Raw genomic sequence first — 15,170 nt, forward strand, 5'->3', positions numbered from 1 at the left:
TTTTTCTAAAGAAATGCACTGGACATGTCAGCCCCCTCCTCAAAAGTCTCCAGTGGTTGCCTATTAACCTTCACATGAACCCAAAACTCCTCACAATTGACTTCAGAGCGCTCTACCACCTAGCCCCCTCCTAACTCACCTCACTTTTCTCCTTCTACAGCCCAGCCCTCACACTCTGCTCCTCTGCCCGTAACCTCCTCACTGTGACTCCTCCTTTCATTCATTCATTCAATAGTATTCATTGAGCGCTTACTATGTGCAGAGCACTGTACCAAGTGCTTGGAATATACAATTCGGCAACAGATGGAGACAATCCCTGCCCACTGATGGGCTTACACTCTAATCGGGGGAGACAGACGGACAAAAACAAGACAACATAATCATGACAAATAGAATCAAGGGGATGTACACCTGCTTAACAAAATAAATAGAATGATAAAAATATATACAAATGAGCACAGTGCTGAGGGGAGGGGAGAGAAGGGGGGAGGAGCAGAGGTAAAGGGGGCTTAGCTGAGGGGAGGTGAAGGGGGGGAGGGAGACGGAGCAGAGGGCAGAGGGGGGAGCAGAGAGGGAGCAGAGGGAGCAGAGAGAAAAGGGGTAGCTCAGTCTGGGAAGGCCTCTTGGAGGAGGTGAGCTCTCAGAAGGGCTTTGAAGACGGGAAGAGAGTTAGTTTGGTGGAAGTGAGGAGGGAGGGCATTCCAGGACAGCGGTAGGATGTGGGCCAGAGGTCAACGGTGGGATAGGCATGAACGGGGGATGGTGAGGAGGTGAGCAGCAGAGGAGCAGAAGGTGCGGGGTAGGCAGTAAAAAGAGAGAAAGGAGGTGAGGTAGGAAGGGGCAAGTTGAGGGAGAGACTTGAAGCCCAGAGTTTCGAGTGGAGGTTGATGGGCAACCACTGGAGGTTTTTATGGAGGGAAGTGACATGCCCAGAGCGTTTCTGCAGGAAGATGATCCGGGCAGCAGAATGAAGAATAGACTGGAGTGGGGAGAGACAGGAGGAAGGGAGATCCGAGAGAAGGTTGACACAATAATCCAGCCCAGATATAATGAGATCTTATACCAGTAAGATTACCCTTTGGATGGAGAGGAATGGGCAGATCTTGGTGATATTGTAAAGGTGAGACTGGCAGGCATTGGTGATGGATTGGATGTGTGGGGTGAAGGAGAGAGCTGAGTCATGGATGACACCAAGGTTGCGGGCTTGAGAGACAGGAAGGATGGTTATACTGTCCACAGTGACAGGGAAGTGAAGAAGAGGACAGGGTTTGGGAGGGAAGATAAGGAGCTCAGTTTTGGACATTTTGAGTTTGAGGTGGTGGGCAGACATTCAGGTGGAGACATCCTGGAGGCAGGAGGAGATAAGAGCCTGAAGTGAGGGGGAGAGAACAGGGGAGGAGATGTAGATTTGTGTGTCATCTGCATAGAGATGATAGTTGAAGCCGTGGGAGCGAATGAGTTCACCAAGGGAGTCAGTGTAGATGGAGAACATAAGAGGGCCAAGAACTTACCCTTGAGGAATCCATACAGTTAGAGGATGGCAGGGGGAGGAGGAGCCTGTGAAGGAGACCAAGAATGAACGGCCAGAAAGATAAGAGGAGAACCAGGAGAGGACGGAGTCCGTGAAGCCAAGGTGAGATAAGGTGTGGAAAAGAAGGGGATGGTCTACAGTGTCAAAGGCAACTGAGAGATCGAGGAGGATAAGGATAGAATAGGAGCCATTGGTTTTGGCAAGAAGGAGGTCATGGGTGACCTTTGAGAGAGCAGTCTCTGTAGAGTGGAGAGGACGGAAGCCAGATAGGAGGGGGTCCAGGAGAAAGTTGGAGTTGAGGAATTCAAGGCAGCGAGTATAGACGACTCATTCTAGGAGTTTGGAAAGTAAGGGTAGCAGGGAGATAGGGCGATAACTCGACCGCTGGCCCACATCCTACTGCTGGCCTGGAATGCCCTCCCTTCTCATACCTGCCAAACCTGCTCTCTTCCCCCTTCAAAGCCCTCAGTTACCTCATCTGTAAAATGGGGATTAAAACTGTGAACCCCACGTGGGACAACCTGAGTGCCTTGTATCCCCCAGGGTTTAGAATGGTGCTTTGCACATGGTAAACGCTTAACAAATACTGCCATTTATTTATTTATTTACTGCACTGGACGATTTACAGTCCTGTCTCTGATCTGTCTCCTTCCCGTATTGTGCTAGCTGCGCTATCTGTTACCGACTTGTATCTGTTACCGATTTGTACATTCCAAGCGCTTAGTACAGTGCTCGGCATGTAGTAAGCACTCAATAAATACTATTGAATGAATGAATGCTAGACATCCTGTCTCCATGTAATCTCCTTCCTGTGGAAGATCAATCAGTTGAATTTTGGGTAATGATGTGTCAGTTACATTACCACTGGTTTTGAATGGAGGGTGGAGTTCCGGCCAATGCAAGGAGGTTGGTTGGGATTTGGGGTGCCCACTGGGAGAGTTGAGGTCGAGTGGAATGCGGAAATGCTTGCAAATAAAGGTACCGGGTTCGGGACGGCTCGTGGCTGTTCGTCAATCGTACCCCACTGGGGTGAATGGGCGGCAGCCACTTTCCTCCCTTTCCTGCTCTCTTGGCGCACTCTCTTGAGTCTGTTCATTTCTACACCAAGGTCACGAAACCCTCTCATGCGATTGCGAGATCAGAGTCGTTTCTCTGACAAAAATCCATAACAGTTTTGGCGACCACGAAGGGACCTTGTGCTCAGGATTGGACAGACCAGATCGAGAATCTGCAGGAACTGGGTGCCCAAGCGCGCTCAAAGGAAAACTCTAAGTAAGCCTGCTTTTAGGGTCTGGACACCCCTTCCTTGAGATCTCTTGAGCCTAATTTGGAGCACCCACGGGTTGAGTGGGTAAGCGGCTAGGATTCTCTCTGTTTCACAGAGAGGGGACTCTCTGCGTGGTTCCTGCAGAGAGGGGACTCCTCCGGGTTTGGAGAAGGGGATCATCCTAGGAGACGTTCTAGGGGGCTCTGGGAGATGTCCCAGAGGGTCTTTCCTGGTTGAAGGAAAGGGGCTTCCCGGTACAAGGAAGGGTGGGGTCTCGTTTGCTTAGAGATGGCTCCGCTATTCACAAGTTCTCCAATCCTGGGATCAAGGTCATCTTCTGTTAAAAAAAAAAGTAATGACGAAAAAAAAATTGAGATGTTGTCATGACTCTTGGACAAATTTTACTGATCGGCAGGGTCTCAATTTTTGACCAGAAGGGGGTACTTTTGATCCTACAGCCCTGCAGACTTTACCTGAAATTCTGATCTACTTTAGACCCGATGAGAGGTGTTAATTGGTATTGTTAAGCAAAATTGCCTGAGGGATTGCTGGCGCCCATGAAAACCCAAGATAAAACCTCCCCTACTAAAATTAATGCAAATGCGCCAGAGTAGGCAGATGCTGAGCGTCCCTTGATAGACCTAAGTTTATGGTCAGTCCTTGGCAGTCCCCATAAAACCCCCGGACTGCCTAGCCCACGGACCTTCCGAATATCCACCTCTGCCGGTCTCCCCTACCCTGCTACCGCCAGTTTATGGTACCCTTTCCATCCTTCCAGCAGATACTGCCTTTCTAGCCCCATTGTAAACTTCAGGTCATGCTTAAATGTGAGGAGAAGGGAATCACGCTAACTATTGGGAGTCTCCTTGGTAGACCAGACCTGGTGATCCCAAAGAGGCAAGGCTCCCTGATGGCAGTTGCTGAAGTCCTCGTGGAAACTGATGACCCTGTTTTGCTTCTTTGCCACCAAGCCTTTGGATCTTTCAGCCGTGGGTTTCCTCTGGGGAACTGAACCGGTTAAGATCAATACCCTGCTCCACAAATTTCCTCCCTGTGTCCGGCAATATCCTATGTTACCTGAGAGCCATGCAGGGTTGCACCCAATTATCTCTTGTTGAATGCATTTCTCCCTGCAATACTCCAGTGTTGCCAATACGTAAGCCAGGGAACCCCCGACTTACCTTTTCATACAGGACCTGTGGGTCATTAATGCTTATGTCACCCCTATTCATGCCATGGTCACTCACAATTCAGTTTTATGGGCCGGATCTCTCCCTTCCTCGTGTAGTGCTCAGGTGGCTGAATCAAGGCCTTTCACCTGGCTAAGGGATTGCATGCTAATATTTACACGGATTCCAAATACGGCTTTGGCATTTGCCATGTAACCGGTGCCTTGTGGCAGAGCCGAGGTTTCTTGACCTCCAGAGGAAAGCCGGTAGCGAATGGTGAGCGAGTAGCCTGCCTTTTAGCTGTCATCAGACTTCCCGCTGCTCTCGCTGTTATCCATGTAAGAGCACACACCTGGGGAAAGGACTGGGTTAGTCTGGGAAACTATAAAGCTGACCAAGCCTCTCGCTGGGCTGCGCGACACGTTTCTGACCCTCCTCTGGAGGCTCTCAGCACCGTGGTCACCGTGCCTCACTCCGGTTTTCTGATTACAGAGAAGGAGTGATCTGAATGTCCTACTAAATATGAGGCTGACGAGCATAATGGGTTTTTCTGGGTTCCGGATGGCCGCCCAATACTTCCTGCAAATGCACTTAGAGTAGTTTGTCTACAGACACCCAAATACCCACTATGGAGCCAGTGCTCTGGCTGCCACAGTTTTACGTCACTGGTTTGCACCTGGTATCCATCCTGTGGCCAAGCGAGTGATGATGGCCTGTCCCAACTGCCAGAGCTTTAATGTAACCGATCTTGGGCCCTTCCCCGGGGTGGCTGAGCCTGGGTTGACCACCCCTTTGAGGGGCTCCAGATTGATTACATTACCCTTCCTAGGGCTGAAGAGTACCGTTATGTTCTGACTATCATAAACCACCTTACAGGTTGATTAGAGGCCTACCCCGGCCCAGAACGCAACTGCTCCATTCGTTGCTAAGGTGTTGTTACAATGTTGTTCTGTGTTTTGGGCCCCTTCCACCATTTTGGCTGAGCTCTATCGCTGTCTAGGTATTGAGAGGAGCCTGCACACTCCCTACCATCCACAGAGCTCAGGAAAAGTTGAGAGGGCTAATCGGGAATTGAAAACTGTGTTAGGGAAATTATGTATAGAGACACATTTAAAGTGGCCTCAGGTCCTTCCCGTTGCACTGTAACGATTGTGTTCCCATCCCCAGGGGACTTGAAGGTCTCCCCATATGAGTTACTGTTTGGTCACCCCCCTTTTGCTGGGGAGGCCCCAAGACCGGATCAATCTATCACTCTCATGGGAGGTGATGAAACCCTGGCAAAGTACTTAGTCTCCCTGCGGCTGGAATTGGACACCCTCCAGCGAGACGCCATCAGCTGCCAAGAAGTACCCTTAGACGGTCAAGCCAGCGGTCGTGGATGGTTCTCCCAAGCGAGTGACCTGCGGATGGTGGAATTGACCCCATGGAGAATCAAGAAGCCCACACTCCAATTCCTGCTGTAACATCTCAGACAGTCCTCGACTGGATGTACTGGATGGACGATTTCGTGAGACTCAGGAGACCTTTGGCCACCATTATTGGAATGATCTGTGATCCTGTGTGGTTAGCACACCTAGGAACAAAGGGGGGATTGTACTGGATGATTTACCATCCTGTGTCTGATCTGTCTCCTTCCCATATTGTGCTAGACATCCTGTCTCCATGTAATTTCCTTCCTGTGGAAGATCATCAATCAGTTGAATTTGGGTAATGATGTGTCAATTACATTACCACTACTAAGAACTGGTTCTGAATGGAGGGTTCCGGCAATGCAAGGGGGTTGGGTGGGATTTGGGGTGCCCACTGGAAGAGTTGCAATCGAGTGGAATGCAGAAATGCTGGCAAATAAAGGTACCGGGTTCGGGAAGGCTCGTGGCTGTTCGTCACTCGTACCCCACTGGGGTGAACGGGCGGCAGCCACTTTCCTCCCTTTCCTGCTCTCTCGGCTCGCTCTCTTGAGTCTGTTCATTTCTACACCAAGGTCACGAAACCCTCTCATGTGATTGCGAGATTAGAGTGGTTTCTCTGACAAAAATCTGTGACATTTACTTAGAGCTCACCTCCTCCTGGAGGCCTTCACAGACTAAGCCCTCCTTTCCTCTGCTCCTCCTCCCCTCCCCATCACCCCTACTCCCTCCTTCTGCTCTACCCCCTCCCCCTCCACACAGAACTCATGTATATATGTGCATATTTATTATTCCATTTATTGATGATGTGTATATATCTACAATTCTATTTATTTATATTGATGCTATTGATGCCTAATTGTTTTGTTTTGTGTCTCTCCCCTTCCCCCACCCCCACCCCGCCCCTTCTAGACTGTGAGCCCGTTGTTGGGTAGGGATTTGTTGACGAGTTGTACTTTCCAAGTGCTTAGTACAGTGCTCTGAACACAGTAAGCGCTCAGGAAATACGATTGAATGAATGAATGAATAAATTAGTCCCAACACTGTCCGTCGGGTTCCGTGGCTTCTCGTTGGCGGTTGAGCGGGAAGGTGGCCTCCATGGTCCCTGTTGGTCATCCTTAGTCCCGCCTCCAACGGTCCGTTGATCTCCGCCTCAGGGCCCGATCCGCCATCTTAGAGCGGAGGGTGGGCTGGGGGGAGGGGTACAGGGCACCCCTAAAATGCCAAGGCTTTGGGGAAACACGGAGCGCTCGGGTCAACCACACGCTATGATAGGTTTCCTGCAGAAGCGAAGCCTTAAGGAGCCGCTGCGGGCTGCACTCCGGGGCTGGGGGACACGCTGCGACACTTGATGTGGAGGGGGAAGGGGTTTGGGAAGCAGTCTCCCGTCCCGGGCCTCTGGAGCCGGTCAGACGGCGGAGCCGGGCCTCAGGACTGGTAGGGGGTGGGAGGTGCAGCCTGCGGACACGGAGACCCCGGCTACACCCCGCGGAGCCGCTTCGGAAGCGGCAGCTCAGGCGAAAAGGGACGGGGGAGCGGGGCCGGGATGGAGGGGCGACGGCCTCAGGTGGAAGCCACCCCCTCTGTGCCCTGCGGAGCCCCTTTGGACCACGGGGGCAACGTGGAGGCCTCTCCCTCCCCAAACACGACCCACACCGCCGTGTGGAGGCAGGGTGGGGCTGAAATGGAGGGGATCCTGGGGCAAAACCAAATGCATCCTCACCCGAGCATGCTAGGAATTAATCCGTAATGCCACCTCTAACATGGGCCATCTGTGGGGAATTTACCAAATATGAAGATCCCTGTTCTTAAAGACAGATTGGCATCATGGCATGTGTACAGGGCTGAAAATAAACTTATTATCGAAGAAAGAGGTATAGGCATGTGATTTTAGAATATATTTGGACCATGGCCCATTACTTGTAAACCCAAAGGGCTGGAAGGCAGAGGGAGGGTGATGAAGATGAGGGATACAGGTTCCTACACTGACAGCCCCAATCACATCTTTGCTGCAAAGTTGTTTAATCACAGTGGGAATGGAGGGGAATATGAGAGGGAGGGGGCAACCTATCATGACAATAAAACTCAAAATTCAGCTTGGGGAAGTAGGGTGGTGTAGTGGATGGAGCACAGGCCTGGGAATCAGAAGGTCATGGGTCCTAAACCCAGCTCTGCCACATCTCTGCTGTATGGCCTTGGACAAGTCACTTCACCTCTCTGTGCCTCAGCTACCTCATCTGTAAAATGGGGAAGGAAACTGTGAGCACCTTGTGGGACAAGGACTGTGTCCAACCTGATCTTCTGGTATCCACCCCAGTGCTTAGTAAAGTGTCTGGCTCATAGTAAGTGTTTAACAAATACCACAATTATTGTTAAATTGTATAACAATATAATAATTACAATAATATAATAATTATTGCCTTTTTACTTGTCTTGATTTCCGTCTCCCCCTTTCTAGACTCTGAGCCCGTTGTTAGGAAGGGATTGTCTCTAATTCATTCATTCATTCCATCATATTTATTGAGCGCTTACTGTGTGCATAGCACTGTACTAAGCGCTTGGAAAGTACAATTTGGCATCAAATAGAGACATCCCTACCCAACAACGGGATCATAGTCTAGAAGAGGGGGTGACATAAAACAAAACAAGTAGACAGGCATCAACAGCATCAATATAAATAAATAGAATTATTACATATACACATAATTAATAACAAATAGAATAATATGTACATATATACACAAGTGCTGTGGGGTGGGGAGGGGGGTAGAGCAGTGGGAGGGAGTAGAGGCAATGGGGAGGGGAAGAGGAGCAGAGAAAAAGGGCTCAGTTTGGGAAGACCTCCTGGAGAAGGGGAGCTCTCAGTAGGACTTTGAAGGGGGGAAGAGAGCTAGTTTGGCTGATGTGAGGAGAGGGGGCATTCCAGGCCAGAGATAGGATGTGGGCCAGGGGTCGACGGCAGGACAGGCAAGAAGGAGACACAGTGAGGAGGTTACTGGCAGAGGAGCAGAGTGTGTGGGCTGGGCTGTAGAAGGAGAGAAGGGAGATGAGAGTGTCGAGGGCTTTGAGGATGGAGAGCTTTGAAGCCAATAGTGAGGAGTTTTTGGTTCATGCAGAGGTTGATAGGCAACCACTGGGGATTTTTGAGGAGCAGGGTGACATGCCCAGAATGTTTCCGTAGAAAGATAATCTGGGGAGCAGAGTAATCCAGTTGGGATATGATGAATGATTGTACTAACAAGGTAGCAGTTTGGATGGAGATGAAAGGCGGGTCTTAGTGATGCTATGAAGGTGAGACCGGCAGGTTTGGGTGATGGATTTCAGGTTTGGGTGACGAATTTCCTGTATGGAGTGAATGAGAGAGCAGAGTCAAGGTTGCAGGCTTGTGAGACAGGTAGGATGGTAGTGCCATCCAGAGTGACAGGAAAGTCGAGAGGACAGGGCCTGGGAGGGAAGATAAGGAGTCAGTCTTGGATATGTTGAGTTTTAGGTGGTGGATAGACATCCAGTTGGAGATGTCCTGAAGCCTGGAGGAAATATGAGCCTGGAGGGAGGGAGAGAGAACAAGGGAGGAGTTGTAGATTTGGGTGTCATCTGCATAGAGATGATAGTTGAAGCCATGGTAGCGAATGAGTTCACCAAGGGAGTGAGACTAGATGGAGAACAGAAGGGAACCAAGAACTGACCCTTGAGGAACCCCTTTAGTTAGTCGATGGGATGGGGAGGAGGAGCCCACGAAGGAGACCGAGTCTGGGTGACCAGAGAGTTGAGGAAAACCAGGAGGGGATGGAGTCCTTGAAACCGAGTTTGGATAACATGTTGAGGAGAAGGGGATGGTTGACAGGGTCAAAGGCAGATGAGAGGTCGAGGAGGATTAGGATAGAGTAGAAGCCATTGGATTTGGCAAGAAGGAGGTCATTGGTAACCTTTGAGAGGACAGTTTTGGTGAAGAGGAGGGGGCAGAAGCCAGGTTGGAGGGGGTCCAGGAGAGAGTTGGAGGAGAGGAATTTGTGGCAGTGAGTATAGATGACTAGCTCTAGGAGTTTGGAAAGGAAGGGTAGGAGGGAGATGGGGTGATAATTGGAGGGGGTATTGGGTCAAAGTGGGACTTGGTGGGGGGGGATGGAGGAGATGTGTTCATGTTTGAAGGCGGGGGAAGAAGTTGTTGTAGAATGAGCTGTTGAAGATGGAAGTTCAGGAGGGGAGGAGGGATGGGGTGAGCGTTTTTATAAGGTGAGGGAACGGGGTCAGTAGCACACGTGGAGGGGGTAGCACTTGAGAGGAGGGAGGAGAGCTCCCCTGAAGATACTGCTGGGAAGTATGCGAAAGTAGAGGAGGGGGGTAAAGAGTCGGGGGGATGGAGAAGAGGGAGGGGTGACTTTGGGGAGCTCAGGCCTTATGGTGTTAATTTTCCTGTCCAGATCAATGGGGGTGAGGGATTGGGGAGGGGGAAGAACGGGGGCCTGAGGAGGAAGTTAAATATCCGGAACAGCTGACAGGGTGATGAGCGTGAGTGTCAATAAGGGAAGAGAAATAGTTTTGCCTGGAAGAGGAGAGGACAGAGTTAAGGCAAGAAAGATTAAATTTAAGGTGAACAGGATTGTCCTGGTGTTTAGATTTCTGTCAATTGTACTTTCCAAGTACTTTCCAAGCACTTTCCAAGCTCTGCACACAGTAATAAATATGATTGAATGAATGAATATTAAAGGACATAAGGCTGGGAAAGCAAGGGACTGCAGGAATATCCCCAGCCATAATGATAATAATAATGATTATGGTATTTGTTAAGCACTTACTATATGCCCAGCACTATTCTAAGTGCCAGAGTAGATACAAGGGAATGAGGTTGTCCCACGTGGAGCTTACAGTCTCATTCATTTTACAGATGAGGTAACTGAGGCACAGAGAAGTTAAGTGACTTGCCCAAAATCAAACAACTGATACTTGGCCAAGCCAGCATTAGAACCTAACCTCTACCAAACTCATGCTCCAAACTGAAAGTGGGTGTGTACCTAGATGGCTCCTGGCAGAGCTGAAAAGGAACTGTAACATTTCCCAAAATTGTGAAGTTTGGTACCAATGAGGCTCTGTCTCTCCAGAGCAACTCTAACGTGTCAATTAACACGATCACACTGTGGGGAAAAGCTCTGAAAGCCTCTAGTCCCAGATTGTTAGCAGCTGGGAGGGGACTCTGGGAAGAGATGTTCCCTTTTGGAAGGTCAGAGTGGATCAATGCTTAGTGATTCATTCATTGAAACATGCTTTAGTCAGTCCCCGAGAGAGAGGAGAGACAAGAAAAGTGCCTAGCTGATAAATGCTGCCTCAACCTTGTTCTGCCAAAGACTGCCTGACTGCGAGCTGCCCTACCAGCCAGCAGAAGTGATGAGGACAGGTGAGTACTAGGAAGTTATTCACTCTATCACTGGGTTTCAGGGTTGCACATCTGAATGGGGATTATTCACTGTAAAACAGGAATCTCTGTGCAGGGTTTGGTGTATGGGTGGAGATTGTTTGACACTGGCATAACACGAGTTTGTGGGTTGTTTCTGCAGCTCGGGGGCTGGCTTGGAGGAATGGAGAGGGAGACAACAGCTAGAGTATGATGAGAGGGTTAGGTGGGGGACACACATGACTGTACCTCACCTGGATGTACAGAACAGAGAGAGCATTGAGGGTACGTGAGGACTGGTGTCACCGCCTGTAAGGGGCATAGTGAGATGAACAAAGTGTACCCAGTGTCATTTGAACTGACCATAAGACACTCTGAATATGAGGTTCAGTTCTATAGGAGCAGGGTGGACGAGTTCCCAAACAGATGAATTTTGCAGAACCATGCTTGGCACATAGTAAGCACTTAACAAATGCCATCATCATCATCATAAGGCAAGTGAGTTTTCTTACTGAATTTTTTTGTGGCAGAAATATTTTTTCTTCCCTCCAAATCTACACAGCACTTCATGGTAACTCACCCAGAATAAACAATGACACTGAGACATTAGAAACAGTGTTGCCTAATGGATAGAGCATGGGGCTGGGAGTCAGAAAGACCTGGGTTCTAATCCTAGCTCTGCTACTTGTCTGTTGTGTGACCTTGGGCAAGTCACTTAACTTCTCTATGCCTCAATTATCTCATCTGTAAAATGGGGATTAAGACTGTGAGCCCCATGTGGTACAGTGACTGCACCTGTTAACCATGTAGTACAGTGACCCAACCTGTTAACCTTGTATCTATTGCAGTGCTTAGAACAGTGTTTGGCAAATAGTTAAGTGCTTAACAAATACAAATATCATCACTATTACCCCAGTTGTTAGTACCGTGCCTGGCATAAAGTAAACACTTAACAAATATTTAAAAAATAGCCTCATTATTGAGCCTACCAAGTGGCTGCCTCATCTAACAGTAGCAGTAGAAGCAATAATAGTAGTAATAGTAGTAGTAGTAATATTTATTGAGCACCCACTAGGTTTAATGAACTGTAATTCATTAATGAACTGTAATAATGAACTAGGTTTGAGAAGCAGCGTGGCTCGGTGGAAAGAGCACGGGCTTTGGAGTCAGAGGTCATGAGTTCAAATCCCAGCTCTGCCACTTGTCAGCTGTGTGACCGTGGGCAAGTCACTAAACTTCTCTGTGCCTCAGTTACCTCATCTGTAAAATGGGGATTAAGACTGTGAGCCCCACGTGGGACATCCTGATTCCCCTGTGTCTACCCCAGCGCTTAGAACAGTGCTCGGCACATAGTAAGCGCTTAACAAATACCAACATTATTATTATTATTATTACTAGTGATCGGGAAATACAAAACATGCGAGTGAAGCATTTTCTGCCCACCAGAAGTGTATGTATACTGCAAGGGGGAGGCAGTCATAAAAGCATTAACAAACTGAATAATCAAAATAAATAACAGAAGGTTCAATTGAGAAAATGTACATACATAAGTGCTAAGGGGGACTATCAGTAGTATAGCCCACAAATGAGAAAATGTTTCTATCCAAGTGCTAAAGAGGGATATAGGTAGCATAGCTCATGAATTATCAGGAGTTTCACGGAAGGAAACAATCAAAACACAATGCTGCTTTCCTTACTTAGAAGAAAGCATGGAATGGTCGATAAAGAATCAAGAATCTAATCCAACTCTGCCACTGGTATGCTGTGTGACCATGGTCAAGTCAGTTAACCTCTCTGAACCTCAGTTTGTTCATAGGCAGAATGGGGATAAGATACTTTCTCCCTAACCTTTATTCATTCATTCATTCAATCGTATTTATTGAGGCTTACTGTGTGCACTGCACTGTATTAAGTGCTTGGACAGTAGAATACCGCCAATAAAGACAGACAATCCCTGCCCACAGCAGGCTCACAGTTTAGAGGGGAGTGACCGAGATCAATGCAAGTAAACAGGCATCAATATAAATAAACAGAATTGTAGATAGATACTTATATACCTAAGTGCTGTGGGGCGGGGAGAGAGGCGAGCGAGTCAGGATGACGTGGAAGGGAGTGGGAGCTGAGGAAAATGGTGGCTTAGTCTGGGAAGGCCTCCTGGAGCAGGTGCACCTTCAGTAGGGCTTTGAAGGGGGGAGAGTGACTGTCTGGTGTATTTGTAATGGACATGGGCCAGGGGTCTGCAGCAAGACAGGCAAGATTGAGTTATAGTGAGGAGGTTAGCACCAGAGGAGTGGAGTGTGCAGGCCTGGAAGTAGAAGGAGAGAAGAGAGGTGAGGTAGGAGGGGGAAAGGTGATGGAGAGCTTTAGAGCCAATAGCGAAGAGTTTTTGTTTGATATGGAGGTGGATAGACAACACTGGAGACTTTTGAGGAGGAAAAATAATCCGGGCAGTGGAGTGAAGTATGGGCTCAAGTGGAGATAGGCAGGAGGTAGGGAGGTCAGAAAGGAGGCTGATACAGTAATCTAGGTGGGATAGGATGAATGATTGCATTAATGTTGCAGTTTGGATGCAGAGGAAAGGGCAGATCTTGTCGATGTTGTGAAGATGAGCCTGTCAGGATTTGGTGACAGATTGGATATATGGGTTGAATGAGAGAGGATGTCAGCCCTGAGTGAAGTAGGAGGTGTCTGCATACAAGTATTTGACATAGAGTAAGTGTTTACTCGAATGACCTAAGGTACACATTGATATTCTTCATAACCTTCTAGGAGAAAGTGAGTATGCAGAACAGTTAAGAATCAGGGCATGTGAATTTATTCCTACTTATAATCTGTTAAATTTACCTGATTCATGTGCATGTATTATGCCCCAATGAAAATTAGTGAACTCTCTTTCTTTTCTCTCCCTTTTCTTTCTCTCTCTCTTCCCATTATGCTCTGAGGAAGGCATCTTCTGAATCAGATTGAGGATCCATGTTAATGGAACGCAGTGACATCTCCTTGATGATTGTGATTCTCCTGCAGAATGGCATTGGGATCTCGGTGAATGGATTCCACCTCCTGTTTTATGTCCACACGGTGTCTGCCAACCACAAGCTCAGCTCTTCAGACATGATCCATGCCCATCTGGTCTTGGCTAATACCATAATCCTTCTCACTTATGGAATTCCAGAGACTATGTCAACTTGGGGACTGAAAGATTTTCTAGGTGACATCGGGTGTAAAATTATCATTTACTTTTATCGAGTGGCCCGGAGCCTAACCATCTGCACCACATGTCTCCTGAGTGTCTTCCAAGCTGTCACCATAAGCCCCAGCACCTCCCGGTGGGCAAGACTCAAACTTCAGTTACCTAAGTGCATCCTGCCCTCCTGTATTCTCTTTTGGATCCTTGGTTTCCTGATTGATGTAAGCACACCGATGCACATAAGAGGTCCCCAAAACAGCACCAGAGGTCCAGGCATGTATGATCTTAAATATTGTTCATTAGCTTCTCTAAATGCAGAAACTGCTCTGGGAATTGAGGTTGTGCTGTCTCTCCGAGATCTGTTCTTTGTGGGCCTCATGATCGGGGCCAGTGGCTACATGGTGTTTGTCCTTCATAGACACCACCAGCAAGTCCAGCACCTTCATGGGCCCAGCCACTCCCCCAGAGTGATGCCTGAGGTCAGAGCAACCAAGAGAGTCATTGCCCTGGTGGCTCTCTATGTCCTCTTATATGGGCGACAGTCCATCATGTTAAGTATTATACGTAACAGGAAAGAAAATTCTCCTCTGCTAGTGAAGAGCCATGTGGTTTTGTCATCAACCTTCTCAGCCATTAGTCCATTCCTGGTGATTCACCGTGACAGGAGAAAAAGATAACTGTGGAAAAAGCAGTCTCCTGTTTCCAACATGGATCCTTCAAAGGATCCCAAGGAAGTTGCCTGTTCTAATACAGTCCTTCCTTGTGTCATGAAGTGAGAGTGTCAGGGACCCGCAGAGTGGAAAGATAAGGTGCTCCCCCATGTGATCATAGACTGAACTCCCTGAAAGTTCCGGTCCTCAAGCCTGAAGGAATAGTGGTTTGCCAACCTCTGCATTTTATCAGTACAGCGCAGTATTAAGTCAGTCAGTAAAGGGGTTTGAGTTTGATCCTGTTCCTTAAAATTAGCTCCATCCCTGAGAATTGCCAGATTTATCAGCCAAAGGACACTCCAAGACATAAAATGGGCCAAAAGATTTAAAATTAAAAATTGAGAGAATGTACTAAGAATGAGAGGGAGAGAGAAGAATGAAGTGGGGAGGAGGAAGATAATCTCGGTTGAGGAGGCATAAGGATATGGTATTTTTTAAGTGCTTACTATGTGCTAGGCACTGTACTAAGCACTGGGGTAGAAACAAGCTAATCAAATTGAACACAGTCCAT

General features: G+C 48.3%; 1 protein-coding gene across 1 annotated transcript; it reads left to right on the top strand.

Annotated features, from left to right (window-relative positions):
* The first annotated feature begins 13,741 nt into the window (after window positions 1-13,741).
* On the top strand, window positions 13,742-14,626 carry ORNANAV1R3177 (vomeronasal 1 receptor ornAnaV1R3177). Its single transcript, NM_001253569.1, has one exon. The coding sequence runs from the start codon at window positions 13,742-13,744 to the stop codon at window positions 14,624-14,626; it is 885 nt and encodes a 294-aa protein (NP_001240498.1).
* The last annotated feature ends 544 nt before the right edge of the window (window positions 14,627-15,170 follow it).

This window comes from Ornithorhynchus anatinus, chromosome 19, assembly GCF_004115215.2.
Source record: "Ornithorhynchus anatinus isolate Pmale09 chromosome 19, mOrnAna1.pri.v4, whole genome shotgun sequence".
Classification (NCBI taxonomy): domain Eukaryota; kingdom Metazoa; phylum Chordata; class Mammalia; order Monotremata; family Ornithorhynchidae; genus Ornithorhynchus; species Ornithorhynchus anatinus.

Bases quoted from the DNA above. Each gene is read 5' to 3' on its own strand.
- ORNANAV1R3177 (NM_001253569.1), top strand. From the start codon at position 13,742: ATGGAACGCAGTGACATCTCCTTGATGATTGTGATTCTCCTGCAGAAT.